Source organism: Melitaea cinxia, chromosome 4 (genome assembly GCF_905220565.1).
Source record: "Melitaea cinxia chromosome 4, ilMelCinx1.1, whole genome shotgun sequence".
Taxonomy (NCBI): domain Eukaryota; kingdom Metazoa; phylum Arthropoda; class Insecta; order Lepidoptera; family Nymphalidae; genus Melitaea; species Melitaea cinxia.
Genome location: NC_059397.1, coordinates 18,853,752 through 18,875,485, shown reverse-complemented (window position 1 = coordinate 18,875,485; position 21,734 = coordinate 18,853,752). Strand labels below are relative to the sequence as shown.

Genomic DNA, 21,734 nt, shown 5'->3' with positions numbered 1-21,734 from the left:
GCTAAATTCTTTAGTGCCGTAGCCACACAGCACTTATGTATTTAGTAACAAATAATTGTGTTTGCTCGCAAACGAAAAAACAAACCGACTTCAATTACATCGACAAGTAATAACAACGTAAGCAGACGAAAAAAATTAACAAACGCACTAGTCGTCACTACGATTTTCGAGAGTTTCCCTATTGAGTAACCTCAGCCTTTTTTTAAGTCGGTTAAAAAAAGTGTACTTAAATAAATTAAAAAAAGTTATGGACTTCTGGATCTTCTAAGACTTTAAACTTAAAAAATAAACAATGTAAAAAATGAAACAAATAATAAAACTATATTAAGTAACCCGTTCGTTATCAAAGTAGGATATAAACAATGAAAATATTTTATTATTATTTATTATTATTATTCTTGGGCTTAATGGCTTTCAGTTGTGCCCTGTCACAACTGGCACTGTCGATTTCGCCAATGTCACGTGGGATAGAAAAGACACGAAGGAGAATGATCAGTGTGGTTGAGATTGTAAGTTATATTGATTATTGCAGACAGAGAAAAAAAAAATAGTCAGGCTTTTGTTGTTAAACCACAACCTGAAACAACGGACAATAACATTAAAAATACATATAATATTTGAGTTATATTATATATTATACACACTAAGAAAAGAAAAAAAACAGGACGTTCACATAGTCTACCTACAACTTAATTTTGTTAATTTCTATATATTTACACAAAAATGCACAAAAGGGACTAAACACAAACGCTAACAAACATTCAACATTAATAGGTCGAGGAATTTCACTGGGAAGGATGTCATAGATAGGATGAAGGAGTTTGGGGCAATTGAAGAGGATGTGGGACACTGTACCTTCGTCAAGGCCACATTCACACAGCGAGTGGTCGCGAACTCTTATTTTTACCAGGTGGACAGGTGAGCACGTATGTCCAAGACGTAAACGACAAATTGTGGATGTGACTCTGCGGCTAGCATGTCTATAAAGAAAGAACCAAGGGCGTCTTGGAATGTCAGGTTGAATTAATGAGTAAAACTTACCCTTCTCCGATTTTGATGAATTCCAATGTGAGTGCCAGGATTTGTCCATCGAGGATTTGGCTAGGGAACGGAGGTCTTGAGAGGAGATTTCAAAATGATTGATGCAACCAGACTGTACAGCAGCTTTAGCGCACGAATCTGCTGTCTCATTTCCAGGAATGCCAGAATGGCTTGGAATCCAGACTAGCGCGATTTGAATGCCCTTGTGATGACACGAGAAAAGAGCCTCTCTTATCTTTAAAATAACAGAAGATCTTAATCTGCTACGAAAAGGATTATCTTTAATTGCATAAAGGCAGCTAAGGGAGTCAGTCAGAATAACAGTCTGTCTTAAGTTATGGGAGAGGGAATAAAGGATAGCTTCGAGTACTACTAGTCACTACGATTTTCAAGGGTTTCCCTATTTAGTAACCTCCGCCTTTTTTTTAATCGGTTAAAAAAAGTTGTACTTAAATTTAAATAAAAAAACTTATGGACTTCTGGATCTTCTAAGACTTTAAATTTAAAAAAATTAACAAAACTCGAAAAAGGAAACAAATAATAAAACTATATTAAGTAACCCGTTCTTTATCAAAGTAGGATATAAACAATGAAAATATTTTAACCTGTCTCCATAACGTCGAACGTACAATACGTTTGACGCGAATAACTGTAATAGAACGGCGATTTCAAGAATATATATTTTTATCGCACGGTCCTATACGGTTGTCGTACTTCAAAAGCTATGTCTCCCCATCGATGGTTATTATGATACGTATTTTATTTCAATAGAACCCGCGAAATGTGAAACCGATAATACGTATAAAAAACCGTTCGAAATACCTTCACTCGATGATGTTTTAATCAACAAGTAATGTGTGTACAGTATCATATGTATATTTTTCAACGTTTAAAATTAAAATTGAGGTTTTCAATATTGCCCTGAAAATTATAAACTTTTTATTTAACTTTCAACTGTATAATTTATGTTAATTTACTACCTTATAGCTCTCGGCTTCGTCTGCGTAGGATAACACAGTTTCGAATGTTCCGTTTTCTTTTCTCGAAATATGACTTTTTGTCACTCAGTAATAACGTAACATTCTCATTAAAAAAAATTTAAAAATCTATTCTTTAAATTTTGATTCTATGCATTATAAAAAAAAGAAAAAACCTATATCAAATTTCCCTCTTTATATTTACATATATCCAAGTAATTGCAGTCCACTGCTGGACATAGGGCTCTCATCTTCATCCAGCCTCCATCTTACGTAGATAGTCGGTTCAGCGGGCTGGAGGACCATCCACACTGCATTTGTGCGTGTGTGATTTATATTCTATTATATACATAAATATATGTATAGAACTACATTTAAATAAAAAGCTTTATAGACTTAAAACGAAATACTTCACAGAATTCTTTTTCTTTACCTTTACATTAATTACACAATATTTAAGCAATCAGAATTAAGTTATGCTCTGTTCTTCATATTTTTAATTACTGTAATTGGACAATCTTCTCCCGTACAACGTAACAAATAAATAAAATAAATGAACGTTCTAAGATCTACTTATATTATAAAGCTAAAAATTTTGTTGAAAAGTTTGTTTGTTTATTTCATCGCGGTAATCTCAGGAACTACTAGTTGGAAATCAAAAATTATTTTTGTATTGGATAACTCTTTTACCGAGAAAGGCTATAAACTATATTTTCCTCAAAAAAAAACCGTGAAACCGTGGAGCACAGCTCTGTGCAAAGAACCAACTCTCAACTACTCGAAAATTTTTGGACAGTCAGAAGAAAATCGTGACACATTCATTAATAATTCTACCCCAAAATGACACATTGACAAATCAACCGACCCTCTCACACGAGTGCCTCGTCCATATTTTGACATCAAACCCTTCAAAAGAGTAAATATAATAGAAAAATATATTTTTAGGTAAAAAATGCCCAATTCAATAAATATGTTTAGTAATTTAATCAAACTATTCGATATCTTAGGCAATTTAGACTTAAAATCTTGTTAGGTTTTGATCAGATCTATCATATATTTTCTGTAAGATGCGAAGCTAAGTTTTAGTTTCTGTACTGACAAACTATCTTCCACCAAAATTTGATCAAAATCCGATGAGTACCTTGAGTTTACCCTGATAATACATATTTCGATGATTTTTTCTATGACCACTTTCTTTGTGAAATGAAATGTCAATGAAAAATTGAAGTTGGCCTTTTTACGTATACTGTACTTGGATGTATATTTTAACCGACTTCCAAAAAAGGAGGATGTTCTCAATTCGACTGTATTTTTTTTTTCATGTAGGTTACATCAGAACTTTTGACCGGGTGGACCGATTTCGACGAATTTTGTTTTAATCGAAAGGTGGTGTTTGTCAATTGGTCCCATTTAAATTTATTTGAGATCTAACAACTACTTTTCGCGTTATATTTAATAATGCGTTTTTACTTGACGCTTTTTTCGTCGACCTACGTTGTATTATACCGCATAACTTTCTACTGGATGTACCGATTTTGATAATTCTCTTTTTTGTTGGAAAGGGTCCCTAGTTTGGTACCATGATAAGGAAACCAGGATCTGATGATGGGATTCCAGAGAAATCGAGGGAAACTCTCGAAAATCCGCAATTACTTTTTACCGGGTGTACCGATTTTGTTAATCTCTAATATATATAAAAGCGAAAGGTCACTCACTCATCACGAAATCTCCGAAACTATAACACCTACAAACTTGAAATTTGGCAGATAGGCTCCTTATAGGACGTAGACATCCGCTAAGAACGGATTTTACGAAACTCGACCCCTAAGGGGGTAAAACAGGGGTTGCAAGTTTGTATGAAAGTCCTATGTTTTTGAAGTAACAGACTTGAAATTTAAAATGTACGCTCTATAGATGATGAAAAGGTGTCCGAATAATATATCTTTAGAAATAAACTCCCTTTTGGGGTTAAAACGGGGGATGGTAGGTTGACTCACTCATCACGAAATCTCCGAAAATATAACACCTACAAACTTGAAATTTGACAGGAAGGCTTCTTATAGGGTGTAGACATCCACTAAGAATGGATTTTATGAAATTTGACCCTTAAGGGGGTAAAACGGGGGTTGGAAGTTTGTGTTAAAAGTCCCATGTTTTTGAAGTAAGAGACTTGAAATTTAAAATGTATGCCTTATAAATGATGAAAAGGTGTCCAAATAATGTATCATTAGAAATCAACTCCCTTTTGGGGTTAAAACGGGGGATGATAGGTTTACTTACTCATCACGAAATCTCCGAAATTACAACACTTACAAACTTGAAATTTGGCAGATAGACTCCTTATAGGGCGTAAGCATTCGTTAGGAACGGGTTTTACGAAATTCGGCCCCTAAAGGGGTAAAACGGGGGTTGAAAGTTTGTATGAAAGTCCTATGTTTTTGAAGTAACAGACTTGAAATTTAAAATGTACGCTCTATAGATGATGAAAAGGTGTCCGAATAATATATCTTTAGAAATAAACTCCCTTTTGGGGTTAAAACGGGGGATGGTAGGTTGACTCACTCATCACGAAATCTCCGAAAATATAACACCTACAAACTTGAAATTTGACAGGAAGGCTTCTTATAGGGTGTAGACATCCACTAAGAATGGATTTTATGAAATTTGACCCTTAAGGGGGTAAAACGGGGGTTGGAAGTTTGTGTTAAAAGTCCCATGTTTTTGAAGTAAGAGACTTGAAATTTAAAATGTATGCCTTATAAATGATGAAAAGGTGTCCAAATAATGTATCATTAGAAATCAACTCCCTTTTGGGGTTAAAACGGGGGATGATAGGTTTACTTACTCATCACGAAATCTCCGAAATTACAACACTTACAAACTTGAAATTTGGCAGATAGACTCCTTATAGGGCGTAAGCATTCGTTAGGAACGGGTTTTACGAAATTCGGCCCCTAAAGGGGTAAAACGGGGGTTGAAAGTTTGTATGAAAGTCCTATGTTTTTGAAGTAAGAGACTTGAAATTTAAAATGTTCCCTCTTTAGATGGTGAGAAGGTGTCCGAATAATGTATCTTTAGAAAGAAACTCCCTTTTGGGGTTAAAACGGGGGATGGTAAATTGATTCACTCATCACGAAATCTCTGGAACTATAACAGCTACAAAGTTGAAATTTAACAGGTAGGTTCCTTATAGGGCGCAGACATCCGCTAAGAACTGATTTTACGAAACCCGACCTCTAAGGGGGTAAAACGGGGGTTGGAAGTTTGTAAGAAAGTCCTATGTTTTTGAAGTAAGAGAGTTGAAATTTAAAATGTATGCTCTATAGGTGGTGAGAAGGTGTCTAAATAATGTATCTTTAGAAATCAACTCCTTTTTGGGGTTAAAACGGGGCATCGTAATCTACATATGGATGTGTGACGAGGTGTCCAAATAATGCATCGTAATCTATATATGGATGGACAAAGATGAAATTTGGTAGTGAGGTAGATTATAGTTAGTAGACGTCCGCTAAGAACGGATTTTGCGATATTCCACCGCTAAGAGGATGTAATGGGGGCTTATAGTTCGTACGAAACATATAAAACACCTATAAGTTCGCTTAATAGGTTATTTATACTGCAGCCTAAAAATAAAACTAAAAGTGTGGTGTATAGAGAGGTTTTATAAAGTTTTTATAAAATTATACTAAATTGTGCCTTTTAAAAAATTACTCAGTATGATAAGCATTTCAAGTCACTTAAATAAAAAAATAATTTGCGTTAAACAATTAGTGTATTATAAAACAAAGTCCCCAAAAGTGTATGTGATCGATTCCCTCAAAATCTACTGAACAGATTTTCATGCGGTTTCACCAATAGAGAGAGGGCTTCAAGAGGAAGGTTTACGGAATAGCTAAGCCGATCTTGATGAAAGTTTCACTAGAAGTTTGCCGGAAAAACATTGTGACAGACTGATTTCAACGCGGGCGAAGCCGCGGGCACAGCTAGTTTTTAATAAAATCGAAAGCTAATGTTTATCATGTGGTCACATATAAATTTTATCGAGATCTGATAACTACTTCTTGAGTAATCTTTGATAACGCGTAGTTACTTGACTATTTTTTAGTCGATCTACGTTGTATTACTCGTCGATGTAATCAGTTTTTTTTTCGTTTGCGAGCAAACACAATTATTTTATTTTTTTTTTCAAATATATAAATCCACCTAATTATCTCGATACATCTCCCACGTAACAAGAATGTTAACTTTTTACCAATGTACTCCGCCCGTCGTTATTTATAGGAGCTAACAATCAACCAAGTTAATCACCAGCCCGCGAGCTAGGAATACCTTCTGTTAATTTAAGCGTACCACACACGCGAGAATAAATAGAGGCACGTCTTGACATAAAGGCACTTCCTTCACTTGCTGCTACGAGATAACGCATTAATTTATGTATTGAAGTAATTCTTCTTTACGCAAGCTTGACTTGAGGAGTAAGCTGGTGAATGCGTGACGAGAGCGTTACAAAAAGTGTGATCAGGCGAGGCGAACGGAAGTTGAAAGGGAGGATATAAGTAAGTGAAGATAGAAAAAGAGAGAGTTATGTTTCGTGATTTTTACTTCAGTCGTGTGGTCCAAAGCACACGGGTTTTTTTACATACTTTTACACAAGAATACGAGCACAATATATGGCACAATATATGAAAGTAATCAATGTGTATGCCAATAATTTACTTGAACAACTTTATCTAAAGAAAAATATTAATTACAGCTCGAAAAAAAAAAGTCATAAATAAGAATTCGGCTGTTTCTTGCTTAAAAATTAGCGCTTTTTACTTTTTCACAGAAAATTTAAAGAAACTAGAAAACACTCAAATAATAGAAGTACTTGATAAAATTTTTAAAGTTTATTGGTTAGTGGTGTAATTTAGACAACTTTCTATTTAACTGACAACGCACATGACAAACATTTGTATTGGCCATACAGGTGTTTGCCGTGGTCTGGGTGTTTGAGCAGTCCTTGTGGGTTTCCCCACCGTGCCTCAGAGAGCACGTTAAGCCGTCGGTCCCGTTTGTTATCATCTACGCCTGTTAGCGATCGTTAGTCATAGTAGGGAATATATCCGCCAACCCGCATTGAGCAGCGTGGTGGATTAAGCTCTGATCCTTCCCCAACATAGGGGAAGAGGCCTATGCCCAGTAGTGGGATATTACAGGCTAAAGCGCGAAAGTGCTACTTAACTGACAGCTGCTACAACTCTAACGCTCTACTCGAGAACACATCATAATCATCGTTATTTTACTTTAAAATGAATCTAAAAATATTAATAGTATATTTATCGTGTCAATTCAATAGTGTAGCAACGTTGTGAAAAAACCTACACGCATCAGCGGTAATATTTTGCAACGTATTTCTATCAACCCGCATTGGAATAGCGTGAATTAGGTTACCATTATCCTTATCGCTAGCAGTTGAAACGTTCCCATATTTCGGATTTCAATAGGATAAGACTAATGTCAATTTCTGTAAAAGAAAATGATTTTTGAAGTAACTTCTTTACGCACGCTTAGCTTGGGAAGTAAGGTGTTGAACGGAGCAAGAAACAGAGGTGAGAGCATACATTTTCTTTCTCTCTTTCTCTCATAGCTAGTTATGTTGTCCAAGGTTGTCTGGAAGAAATCGCTTACTTAGCGATAAGACCACCTTTGTGCATAATATTGTTTTGCAAATTTTATTTTTAAAGATGTATGTTATGTTAGCTTGTAATATGCACTATAAAGTATATTCCTTCTTCTTCTTCTTCTTCTAGGTTTCGTATATCTAAAACACAGTGCAGACCTATTGTGAAGAAGTTTTACTTCAGCCGAGTGGTACACTCGTTTTTTTTATATGATTAGAATGACAAACAAAGGTACGGCACACCTGGTGGTAAGTGGTTACCATAGCCGATAGACACCTGCAACGCCAGGATTAAATGATTTTAACAATATTTAAAAAGTTTGTTATTCGTCACTCAGCACGAGTCAAAAGTCATCAAAAATCAAGGAGTCAATCAATATTCAAGGAGGCTTCAAAATCACTTACTATTGTATAAATTAGTATAATTTTTGAATAAATTGATTATTAGTGTATGTGAAGCAGCTCATCCCAACCATTGCGTTTGCAATTATTAGTTAGTTAGTTAGTTAGTTTAGTTAGTTTAGTTAGTTATTATGTTGTATATGTATGTGTATTTGTACTCGATAATTGATATTGTTCTAGGTGACACTAATTGTCACTTCTCTGTGTACACTTCCCTACCGCTTTCACTACGCTGTGCCCTATATGCCCAAAGGTTGTCTGGAAGAGATCGCTTATCTAGCGATAAGATCGCCTTTGTACACTGTTTTGTTCATTGTTGTTGTGTACAATAAAGAGTATTATTATTATTATTATTAATAAAAGGACAAATTACTCAAAAACACAGTATATTGTATATTTACCACCCATCAATTACACCCTATTTTATGTATAATTCAATTATTATTCTGTCAAGTTCAATTTTGTTATAAAAACGTTCTAGCTCTATAAAACACATAAGCCATAGTGGTCTTCTCAATTTTTTAGGTAGTTCGTCAAACCCCGATGGCCAATACGTGCGAATTGTTACAAATTGACAAACGGTTCGACCGTTCAGGGCCATTTCCCTCACGTGTACCTTGTTTTACAGATTGCCGGCCGATTCCGCAGCGTTTGTTATGAAAATACCCTCAGGGCTGCCAAATACCTGAAATTACTGGAGTTGTTCGGTAATTTGCGGCAAATTTTAAAGTTTTGTTCATTTATTTTATTTTGCACGAAATATAATTTGTTACCAGAATATTGTACGGATTCTTAACTTTTGTGAAATCGCCGAAATTATCTGGAATCCGTTGTATTTAAAGTTTAATTGAATCTGGTCTGATTCGTTAAGGTGGTCTGATTTGATATAGGTTGCGATGCCTGTCATTGTTGTAACCTTCAGGATTGCCAAATATTTTAGAACAACAGAAAGTATCTTCTAAATAATTTTAAAGATATGCGCTCGGATTTAAAATGGCTGGCGATGCTCTGGTATTAAATACAAAATTAGCCGTAAAGCTACTATGTTGGAATAGCTGAAATAGTCCAGAGTTCGTCGATGAATTTTAAACTTACGGTACCTTAAGTATTTGAATATATTATGATACAGATTGTTGTTATTTGAGAAATATAAACTCTAGAACGTTTGTTATGTGTAGTGTAGTTTCTTTTACAAAAAAAAAAAATAATTAGTAAATAATAAAATAAATATTTACAACTCACACACGGTCATCTGTTCCTAAAGTAAGCAACTTAATGCTTGTGTTATAGGTAACAGCCGACTGGTATAGCGACATTTTTTTTTGATAAACATAAATATTAATACTACATATATAAATAAATACACCCGGACTCGGGGTGGAAATCGAACCCATAATCACCGGAACAGAATGCAGGGTCATTTCAAACTGCGCCAATGAGCTAGTCAAAATTAGTCTAGTGAATGATAATTTTATTCGCGCTAAACTCCCAGTCCAGTTGCGTGGCTGATTAAGATTTAACCTTTTTCCTAATAGGAATCTGATTCCCATTAGGGTTATTTCAGAAATTTAGAAGTTACAGTTCAGTAATACTACACTGAGCTATAACAATCTATATGGATTTCAATATATCTATCTTCTCCGAGGTTTTAGAGTTAAAATATCAAATGTTCTTTGCTAGCCGTTTGTTAGGATGGAAATTTTTGAGTGTGATTCCAACTCATATTAAAAATATTTTATCGTTTTTTTTTTTTTTAATATATTATTTTTGATTAAAATGAACTTGTCACTGTTATAAACTAAATTATTTGCAATTGTGACGTCACAATATTATACTATGATAACAACATCTCGACAATTAATAAAGAAGTTGATACGACAAAATATATAGGAAAGATATACGTGGAATGAATACGGGAAACATGAGTATCTTAATTAGAAATGTAATATGTCTCAAAAGACAAATAGCGTATAATAAAGAAATAGCGCTCACATCCATCACACTGGGGTTCCGTCACATTGAAGACTGAGAATTACCTACATATTTCCCGTCAAGAAATGGAATAGGCCCAAGGTTTGCTGAATTTCCGGATCTCAACTCTCTCGTCATCCATGACTGCACTTGTAAACAACGTTCCATTCAACTTCAGCATACAATTTTAGACCCTATTCAGTTGTAAAAAGGCTCGACACAAGTGTACATGATAAGTTTTGTATATTACAGTTTCGCGGTCCATTGCTTTTGGCAAGTGTCACTGTCTGGTGACAATACGCCGTTATTACTATTAGTAGGAGATCCGAACTAGGGACAAACTTAACCCATCTGCTTAATGGATGTAAATTATTTTACATTTATTTTAGTATATTAGAAAAAAATGGCAAAAGGGTTGGCTGAATTTTTTTTAGGCAGACATTTAATTCCAGATTGAAAAAAAATGTTTTTATTTAAAAATGCATCTACGAATTCAAAGAATAAATTAAATACACATCGAGATCATGTAGCATGTAAAAAATGCAAACGTTGGGTTATTTTTTATTTTCCTTGCATAACTAATGGGTTGGCAGGTAAAATGAGTAAATTAATATTTATTGATACTAGTTAATTTCACTTGTGGGTATATGTTTTATAAATAAATCTTACATCAAAATTAGCGCTGTTTCATTGCGAATACATAGGGTTGCCTGCTAAAAATCTGGTTTGATTGGCGGTTGCCGAGTGTAATATAACCTGGCTAGGATTTTACAGCCAAAATTTTCGCGATTTATCTTTAACATAATCAAGAAGATAGTTATTTAATTTTTATCCATCAAGCAGATGAGTGAATATAACGGTGTAGTTCGGATTTTAGACTACACTTAATGTCTGTGTGTAGCTCGTCCGTGACGTCACAATACCGGTAATGTAGAATTACATAAGGCGGAACTAGTAGGATCTCAATTTGAATGTCTTCGAACTTTGTTAATTGATGTTGTAATGAATTTTAATATTATGTACTTGCATGTAAAACAATATTGTTAATTGTGTGTAACTTAGAGTTATGGGTTGGCAAAATTATCTACTTTTCTACAATCTTAAACGTTCTATTGAGGCCTTAGGCTTGATTAGGCTTAGGCCTAGGTTGACTTGGAGTTAATAAACACCTTTAATACTAAATAATAATATATTTTCTTTCTTATTTTAACCTTCAAGTCGTCAGGTAGTTTAAAATATGCATGCAACGTGTATTAAATTATAATAATAGGACATTATATCGATGACACTTCGGCGTATTGATCACAGAAGCTAATGGGCTAAATATCGCAGTTCTGATCCCCGCACATGACAAACATTTGTATAAGCGATACTGATGTTTCTGTTGGTCTGACCGTTTGTGATTGCTTTCTGTGTGTTTTCGAATTCCTGACAAAGTATTAACATCTTAATGGGGGCATGGAAAGTAAAGCGTTTATTTATAGTATATTTTCAGAATATAACAGTAATTTATTTTTTTAAGTAAACCTTCTTTTCGCATGCTTGATTTGGGGAATAAGCTAGTTATTGCGTGATGAGTTACGTAAAGTGTGGTCGGGCGAGGCGAACGAAGCAAGAGAAAGAGAGAGAGGTGCGAGCACACATTTTCTTTTCCTCTTCTCTCATAACCACTTACGTTTCGTATTTGTAAGACACAGCGCAAGTCTATCGTGCAGAAGATTTATTTCAGTCGTGTTGTCTAAAGCACACTCGATTTTTTGCAGATTCTCCTTATTTTAATTTACATTTCTTCTCGTCTAAATTCAATTTTTTTTCTTTTATTGTTTCCATTGACATATTTTTGAATACGTCTTTCATGAAGGCAGTGTTTGACATTGTTTGCATTATAATAAAAATTTTGCTCACTACTGGACATAGGCCTCCACAAGTTTACGCCAAAAATAACGTGAACTCATGTGTTTTGCCAATAGTCACCACGCTGGGCAGGCGAGTTGGTGACCGCAGGGCTGGCTTTGTCGCACCGAAGACGCTGCTGCCCGTCTTTGGCCTGTGTATTTCAAAGCCAGCAGTTTGATGGTTATCCCGCCACCGGTCAGCTTTTTAAGTTCCAAGGTGGTAGCGGGACTGTATTACCCCTTAGTCACCTCTTACGACACCCAAGGAAGAGAGGGGGTGGTTATAGTCTTTAGTACCGTAGCCACGCAGTATAAAATGAAAAAAATTGCTCACTTTATCTTTATTTAAGATTCCAAAGTACTGGCTTCAAAACCGTGCCTAGCCTAAGCTAGGGTAATAATTTTGGAAGTCCAATTACTTTCCCTCAACTCCGCGAAAAATATAAATAATATCTAAGTGCCTATGCGTACATCGTAAAAATTAATTAGAATTTATATGAACGATTATTAACACGACAGTCATTTATCATCAAGTAATCTAATTAGGTTAATAATGTAATAATTATGTAATAATAACTATAAATTTAGTTTTTAATTAATTAATTAATTAACTTGTTTAACGTTTTAACCTACAAATACATATTATACAGTTGAAGTTAAGCCAAAGAGGTACATTGAAGACGTTATTAATCAATAATTAGCTATGCGTGTTAAGTCTATTACTGTCCCATAACATTTTTTTTTTAATTTTAATTTTTTTGAAGTAAAACTTCCTTACGCACGCTTGACTTGTGGAGTAAGCCGGTGAATGCGTGACAAGAGCGTTACGAAAAGTGTGATCGGGCGAGGCGAACGGAAGTTGAGAGGGAGATATAAGTTAGATGGAGCTAAAGAAGTTTTACTTCAGTCATGTGGTCTAAAGAACACTGGTTTGTTTTTTTATACACTTTTGGGATGTGAAGAATCAGGGTGTGATAGCGTCGGGGTCACCAGTTTGGGAGGTGTGATGGACAGGGTGTTAAGTTCCTCATCCACTACTGAAAAGGAAAGATCCTCCGACCAGACGGTGTTGTGTCTGGTGGGCTACCGCCCAGACGGTTGTTGTCAGGATCTTGTATATATATACTCAATCACTTTGATAACTTTGATAGCGCGATGTAGGATACGTCAGTTTTCTCTAGTTTTACATGTCGCGTGATAGATGTCGCTACACACTAATACAATGACAAAGGTCTTTAATTTGATATTTATTGAGGCTAGGATATAGCAGAAAATATCCTGCTTAAAATCTGGAGCAGCACAAATAGGGAAGTACCTTAACTTTACAGAAGGCCACACGCTGTATTAGCCATGAGACCGCCTGTGGCAACTGTGTCAACTTGTATTTTCCTGACGTCATGTATTGATAAACTATAAATGGGTGTGCGAAAGTATAAATAATTAAAAAAAGACATCTTAATCATAGGTGACTTTATAGCTCAGGATTTAGGAAAAAGTAGATTGAAAAAAATATGATGATGAGATGAAATCACGGGTATATTATTATACATCTGGTCACTATTTAGGCTATGACATATTACGTCACTTCACGTCGTTAACGTCAATATGACCCAATATTAATACAATAACCCGTTTTCACTTGATATCTGACCAAATATTATATTAGTACCAGAAAATAATGAACTATGAGAGTGTAATTTAAAGGCAAAAAGAAAGCGTATTATATTTCATACAGCTATAACGACTAACATCGTTCAGCCCTTTGAAGCTGTGAGCGTAACTTATTAAGAGTAATAAAACTCATAAATAAGGCTTAGAAAATTAAACCCAGCCAGGGACAACCATTGTCCGATGACAATGTCGAGTATAACGTCTCCTCAACGTGGGATATTTTAAAACACTTTTGAAGAACTCAAGATCTCGAACATTCTTCTAGTTTGTAACCGATTTCATAAAAGGGGGTTCTGAAGTCTCATGTTTTTTTTATGTGTGTGCTGTCTCTTAACTTTTTACTGGATGAACTGGGTTGAGTGGATGTAATCGACAGCTAGTGTGTGTTGTGTTGTGTCGTTGAAATTTAATAGAAATTTGACGATTATTTTGTGAATTATTCCTAATAATGCAAATTTAACTGACAATTTTTTTCAACTACCTACGGGTGTGATATTCTCGTTTTGTTATTGATGGAAACTGAAGTCAAATATTTCATATTTTTTAATTATAACCTTTATAGATGATGCTTATCTTGAAAAAGTCTGTCGACCGTGCGTTTTGTATTGTCCAAGTTACAAATGCACTTGTTAGAGGGATGTACTTATTTTCTACATGTTACGAGTATTTCCCCAGCGATATACCGAAGTAGCAACAATGCATTTCCTTGAACAACTATTTCTTTAGAAACATAAAAGTTTACGACTATTTTTAGGAAGTTAAACGTTACAAATGGATGAAGAACGAAAAATATAGTGACTATTCGTAACGCAGTAAATAATTTCCTTAAGAGGAAACGTATTTTGTTATCGAATTTGTTTTGAAATATTTCGTATGTCAATTTATACTGATGAAAACAAATTCTAACTTTTAGAAGTTACACCGTACCGTTTTGTAGTTACACTGACAGTATCACAAAGACTAACTTTGGGTTCTTTTTTTAAGAACTTGACAATATAAATAAAATATTTATAATCAAATTTATATTTTAGTGTACGGCGTTTGTGGCATCAAAGAATAGAATCACTATAAAAAATATAACAAATGAATTGAATTAGTTTAGTTTGTAAAACTACCCACATTATTGTTAATTGACTAAATCTGTATTCATACTTAACACTCCGGACAAATCCCTGCCATTTTTGGAGTGCATTAATGTAATTTTTTTTAATGTAAGATGAGTTTAAATCTATACTAATATTATAAAGAGGTAAAGTTTCTAACTGTGTTTGTTTGTAGGAGGTAATCTTCGGAAATACTAATCCGATCATGAAAATTATTTCACTAATAGAAAGTTACACACTATTCAGGAGTGACATTATAGGCTATATTTTATTGTGATTGAACAAAAGATTCAGTAGAAAATATGTAAATCAAGCCGGTGAAATGCGAGCGAGATGAAAACTTTATAAATTTATAATAAATAATATAAGGCTTATTACTAGACTTTATTAGTAACGTAAAGCCTTAGAGCAGTCTCCGTTTACTGAAACTCGTTAAATGAAAGATAATACTGATTCTTATTTCGTTAACTTCGATATAAAATTATTTACAACTTTTCAGACATTTTAAGCCCCATTTTTACATAAAAACCTTTTTAAAATAATCTGTTCGTTTATTATTTTATCCCATGAAAGGATTATTTTAAGGAAGTTTATCCTAAGTCACAGATTTTTCAATGACGATGTCGTCAAATTTTTCTGTACATAAATATTCTCCAGAAGTGATTCAGTACTTTAAAGTCAAATTTTAATTTTTTTATGAATATTTAGACCATGCCCAATCAAGTATTGGCTACAAGACATATCCAGCCTTTCGAAAATTCACAACGTCAGCGCAGAATTATTTAGAAGCTTAGGTATCATGGGCAGCTAATATTTATGATATAAGAAAAAACAGAAAAAATTAAATAATTGCAGTTTTGACTTTATACCGATTAATAATCCAATAAAAACTGTTGACAAAACGTCTTCGATGTAGAGCAGAAGATCTTGTTACAGGTTTATCACAAGTATAAATGATAATCGCGTTAAAATAGTACATCATAATAATTTCACCGAAATGCTTTCACAGCCATATTCGATCAACAAAAGCCTATCATGACCTGTGAGTTATAAGGAGGGTCAAGTCCATTTCCTTAGAATCACTTTTCTATTGACTTTCAAATTAAGAAAATAACCTAGGAACTAATTCGTTTTAATTAAATTAATTGCTACTTAGAATTGAATAAAATATCACTACATTTTGTTTTATTTGTATCATAATATTAGAGTTATTTGATGAATAAACACATCATTAGCCAAAAATGTTTCGAACAAACGAACAAATTACTGGCAACATATGTGATAAATGATACTCGAAGCTCGATCATCGACTGAACGATGACTCCGCACATTCTTCACTCCTAACGAGACTTACTATTAAGTTCAAATCAATATGCTGCACGTCAAGACTGCAACATACGGACGAGAATTTGTTTAGCTAGTGATAGTGTTTTGTCGAGTGAATGGTGTCAACCATTTCAATATTTAATTGAAACCCTACCTCAGCAGAAAATACAAGTAACTTCCTTAACAACTAGAGTACCCATCTGGGGAACTTCCACCTCCTAACTAATTATGTTTTCAAACATAAAAAAACTGAATACAAAAGAAATCATCAATACCAGTACACCCACTAAAAAGTTACAAAGTAACACATATTGAATGATTGCATTTGTTTGCAAACGAAAAATAACCGACTTCAATTACATCGACAAGTGATACAAGGTTGGTAAACGAAAAAATAGTCAAGTAATACGCATTATCAAAGATTACTCATAAAGTCGTAATCAGATCTGGATGAAATTTAAATGAATTACATGATAGGCACCAACTTTCAATTAAAACAAGAATCATCAAAATCAGTACAACCAATAAAAAGTTATACCGTATAATACAACGTAGGTCGGCGATAAAATACATACGATAGATATAGCCCAAAAAATTGCTTGTCAGATCTCCATAACTTTAAATGCGACTAAATGACACCCCCTCTCTTCCCGTGGGTGTCGTAAGAGGCGACTAAGGGATAACACAGTTCCTCTACCACCTTGGAACATAAAAAGCCGACTGATGGCGGGATAACCATCCAACTGCTGGCTTTGAAATACACAGGCCGAAGATGGGCAGCGGCGTCTTCGGTGCGACAAAGCCAGCCCTGCGGTAACCAAACCCATCCGCCCAGCGTGGTGACTATGAGCAACACACATAATGCGCCATTTTTTGGCGCAAACTTGTGGAGGCTTATGTCCAGCAGTGGACTGCGATAGGCTGAAATGATGATGATGATGACTTAATGAGAAGCGCAAAAAAATTACAATAGAATTGAGAACCTCCTCCTTTTTTGGAAGTTCTGAACCTGTCTCTGTTTTTGAAGTTAATTAAAAATATCATAGTATATTATGACTAAGTAATGTGGCATTTCTTGTGGTGACTTGGATGGCCAGAGCTCCTAGAGAGATCTAGGTATATCTAGGTGATGTAAGCGATCTTACAGGCATCCGTAGAAAACCGATGCCAACAGAATTACCGTGCGTTATTTTACCATTCTAGTTGTAAATAAATTAAATTAATTTTAACTGACTTAAAAAAAAGGATATTGTAATTATTTTTTTAGGTGTATCAATTTTGATAGTTATTTTTGAATTCGTAAGCTGTTGTTTTTTCATGTTAATTAGTGCGAGATATGACAAGTATTCTTTGAGGTATCCCTAATAATGCGAATCTGAAGTCAGATATATTAACTTGCAACAAAGACAATTATTTATTTAAATGATCAGATAACATTTATCTGTAAGCGCTCTCATACTGGTCAAATACTGTTTCAATTCATTTCAGTTCATTTTATAGAACAATATCCAAAGACTTATTTCAATATAGAAACACAAAAGCCAATAAAAACTATCGACATATAATCTTACAACTATTGAATCAAGGTCAATAACAACTATTTTGCATATTTCATTGAACTCGTCTGAAGGACAGACAGACACACTCAACTGTTACCAAATTGCTTGTAAACTTTGTTTTTGAGGTAACAATAACTTACAATTTAATGTTCTATCTATTTGATACATTATTTACTTATTTTAACTGACTTCAAAGAGGGTAGGTTTCAATTGGATAGTATTTGTGTGTATACCTCATAAGTTTTTACTGGGTTTACCATTTTGATATTGTTTTTGTTCGAAAGCTAGTATTTGTCATTTAGTCCTGTTTAAATTTGTTCGAGATGTAACTAGTGCTTCTGAATCGTCCTTATGTAATTTATAGTTGTTTTTTTTTTTTTGCGAGCGCTTAACGTTTAGAATTCATCTATTTCAATGAAAACTGCAACAAATGTAGACGACTGTTTTCTTTTCATAATTATATTTCATTAAAAAAAAACATAAGTTAAACATAGTTCGGAAAGTTATCCTGTAGGTAGATACCCTGTTGGTAGAATAAAAAAAAATGTAGCTATACCAGTCAACACAAGCATTAAATTGCTTACTTTAGGAACAGACGACCGCGTGTATATTGTGTAGATATTTATTTATTATTATTATTGTTATTTATCCGCAAACCCGCATCGGAGCATTATAGCTGATAAAAGTCCATCTTATCACATAAAGAAGAGGTCATAGCTCATTAGTAGCATTAGGCTATTTTATTAACCGACTTCCAAAAAAAGAGGAGGTTCTCAATTCGACTGTATTTTTTTTTAATGTATGTTACATCAGAACTTTTGACCGGGTGGACCGATTTCGACAATTTTTTTTTTAATCGAAAGGTGGTGTGTGTCCATTGGTCCCATTTAAATTTATTTGAGATCTAACAACTACTTTTCGAATTATATCTAATAATGCGTTTTTACTTGACGCTTTTTTCGTCGACCTACGTTGTATTATACCGCATAACTTTCTACTGGATGTACCGATTTTGATAATTTTTTTTTTGTTGGAAAGAAGATATCCCTAGTTTGGTACCATGATAAGGAAACCAGGATCTGATGATGGGATCCTAGAGAAATCGAGGGAAACTCTCGAAAACCTGCAATAACGTTTTGCTGGGTGTACCGATTTCTATAATTTTTAATTTAATCGAAAGCTGATGTTTATCATGTGGTTACATATAAATTTTATCGAGATCTGATAACTACTTTTTGAGTAATCTTTGATAACGCGTAGTTACTTGACTATTTTTTCGTCGATCTACGTTGTATTACTTGTCGATGAAATTGAAGTCGGTTTTTTTTCGTTTGTGAGCAAACATAATTATTTAAATAAGATTAGTCTGGCATATTCTGGTGTAAAGCAACAGATAATATTAACAAATTAGTTAAGTATCGTTTTCACAATTAGCGGTTGATTAATTTAATAACAAAACACATCATTAGCGAAACGGAAGGGATAGCTGATGCGTGTCTAGTTACTACGTCGTAATAATATTAATACAGTGTAGTTATAATTGAAGAGCTAATTAATTAAATTCGAATGTCTATTATCACTATATAGTATAAAACAAAGTCGCTTCCCGCTGTCTATCCCTATGTATGCTTAGATCTTTAAAACTTTTTTAATAGATAGAGTGATTTAAGAGGAAGGTTTATATGTATAACACATGCATAATATGGTAGAGAAACACTGATCATTTTAGAAGTTTCTAACTTGTCTTTTTTGTTGATAGATTCAGCATCGCACCCGTTCGTAGCTAGGGCGGGTCGCTAGTAATATTACAAAGTTGGAAAGTTTTTGTTTAAACGTGCTAGGAAATATTGGATCGAATGAGAAATACATTTTGTATGGAATAACCCAACCTACCAAAGAAGGCAGTGAAATCGCGGAGCACAGCACACACAGACAACCCGCACCCTACACCAGATCAGTTTTCGTAAATTACTATTTAGTGATTATCATCTTCACACAATTTTTAAAAGAAAAGTCTGGTTGTTTCGACATAAGAGTCTCAGAATTTAAGGTCGGAACCAATAAATTCTTATACCAAAAAAAATGCTGATTTAATTTTACGTTCATTTTGATTTTAATATGTAATTTATCTGATTGGTATTTTTGTTGCCTATACTTATATGATATGTGATTTGATAACTTAACTGTCACCACTTTCTAAATCTTTAGCATACTGTAATAAGTTTTTATATATGTTTAGTTAGGATTATTTATTAATGTTTTTTTTGCTATTGACAATGTTTCTGCAGTTAGCTTAGTATGTTTGGTCTACCTTTATTGTTATTTGAGTCGATCCTTACTTGTTTTTTCCTAAAGCTGACAATGCTTTAGAATAACAATGACGCCCACTCTTTTAATGGTGCGTGTGCTGTATCGGCGGCACCTAAACACCGACGGTCGTAGGTTCGATTCTCACTCGGAGTGAATATTTGTGTTTATACAAATATTTATTTCCGATCTGTTTGTTAATCCTTGTCGGTTTCCCCACCGTGCCTCAGAGAGCACGTTAAGCTGACAGTCCCGGTTATTATCATGTATACCGGATAGCGATCGTTACTCATAGTAGGGAATATAACCCCCTGCAGTGTTGTGGATTGAGATCGGATTCTTCTCTTACATATTGAAAAAGACTTATGCCCAGCAGTGAGATATTACAGGCTGAAGCAAAAGCTGACAATAATTGTTGTGCCTATATTAAAAATGCACATACTGTAAATTATTGATTAATTATAAAAACCTCTACACATACACTACGTGTTGTATTTACTCGTGGTCCTTAAATAAATAAACAAACATAGCACAAAATGCCAGAGTGGTTTTAGAATTAATCAGTTAGACATATAATTATTGCGTTTGTTCTAAAAACAACAGACTTTAATTAAAATCGACAATTTATAAAATGAGAACATCGTAAACATGTGGAGTAGAAAATAAGACTAAATACGCATAAAGAGTATAGAGAAAGAGGATACAATATCCCTATTACTTAGTGCGGGAAAGTAAGAAAATTAATTGATCTTATCTCCAGATGGGCCACGATCTTACGTCTGTTTAATTTTGCCGGCTATGTTTGAGTTTTATCGTTCTGTCAAACATTCTCGAGAAATACTTCCACCACATCTTTCTGATGTTTTTGTACTCGCCCTGTTACCAAATTTAGTGGTTAGCTTATGTTCCGTTACTGGATCGATGCTTTTTCTATAATGCAAAGGCTATAGCTTAAGAGATATAGAGACAATTAGCTGCACCACGCGATTTCACCCATGTAATTTCCGTACCCGCGTAAAATCCAATTCCGTGGGAATATAAGGAAAAGTAGCCTATATATTATTCTAGATGTCCAGCTATCTACGTACCAAGTTTTATTAAAATTAGCCCAGAAGTTATTTCATAAAAGAAGAAAAAATATACATACATCCATCATCATATAATATTAGTAGAACTGAAGAGGTTTTAGACAAAAATGCCTGCTTCCTTTCAAACATGCATGCAACATGTTAAGCATTCCCGCTGGGCAATTTCAAATTTATACGTTCTTAATTAAATTTAGAGACTGTTACATGAATGTCACGTCTGTCAGCTTTATTATTTATTTATTTATTGATTGATTTATTTATTTATTTATTTATTTATTTATTTATTTATTTATTTATTTATTTATTTATTTATTTATACTTTATTGCACAATACATTATAGAATTGTACAAAAGTCGGGCTTAATGCTAAAAGCATTCTCTACCAGCCAACCTTAGGACGTACAAGAGCAGACGTTTGTAGGTGTGCAAAATTGATTACCAGTAAAATTCAAATAAAGAAGAAAAAAAGAGAGGAAATATAGAGTAACGTTAGTGGCTTAGTATATACATGAGCAAATAATTCATATATAAATACCATAAAAATATAAACATACATAAACAGATACAAACTTGCAACTTTATTAGGCGATAGAAGAGATGAATGATTATTTTAAAGTGCGTCCTCGCATTCGACAATACAATTTGACAAGTTTTATTGATAGGATACGTCAAGCGACTTCCGTTGATTAGGGAAAGAGGCCTATGACTGGAAGTTGGATGTTACAGGCTGAA

At 34.0% G+C, this 21,734-nt stretch overlaps 1 protein-coding gene across 1 annotated transcript in view; it reads right to left on the bottom strand.

Annotated features, from left to right (window-relative positions):
• Window positions 1-496: 496 nt before the first annotated feature.
• Window positions 497-21,734, bottom strand: part of LOC123670466 — a 53,632-nt gene continuing 32,394 nt past the window's right edge. Inside the window, exons 3-4 of the mRNA XM_045603960.1 lie at window positions 1,042-1,370; window positions 497-577 (exon numbers count right to left, since the gene is read on the bottom strand). Coding sequence (XP_045459916.1) covers window positions 552-577; window positions 1,042-1,370 — 355 coding nt within the window. The 3' untranslated portion in view covers window positions 497-551. The remainder of the gene's footprint in view (window positions 578-1,041; window positions 1,371-21,734) is intronic.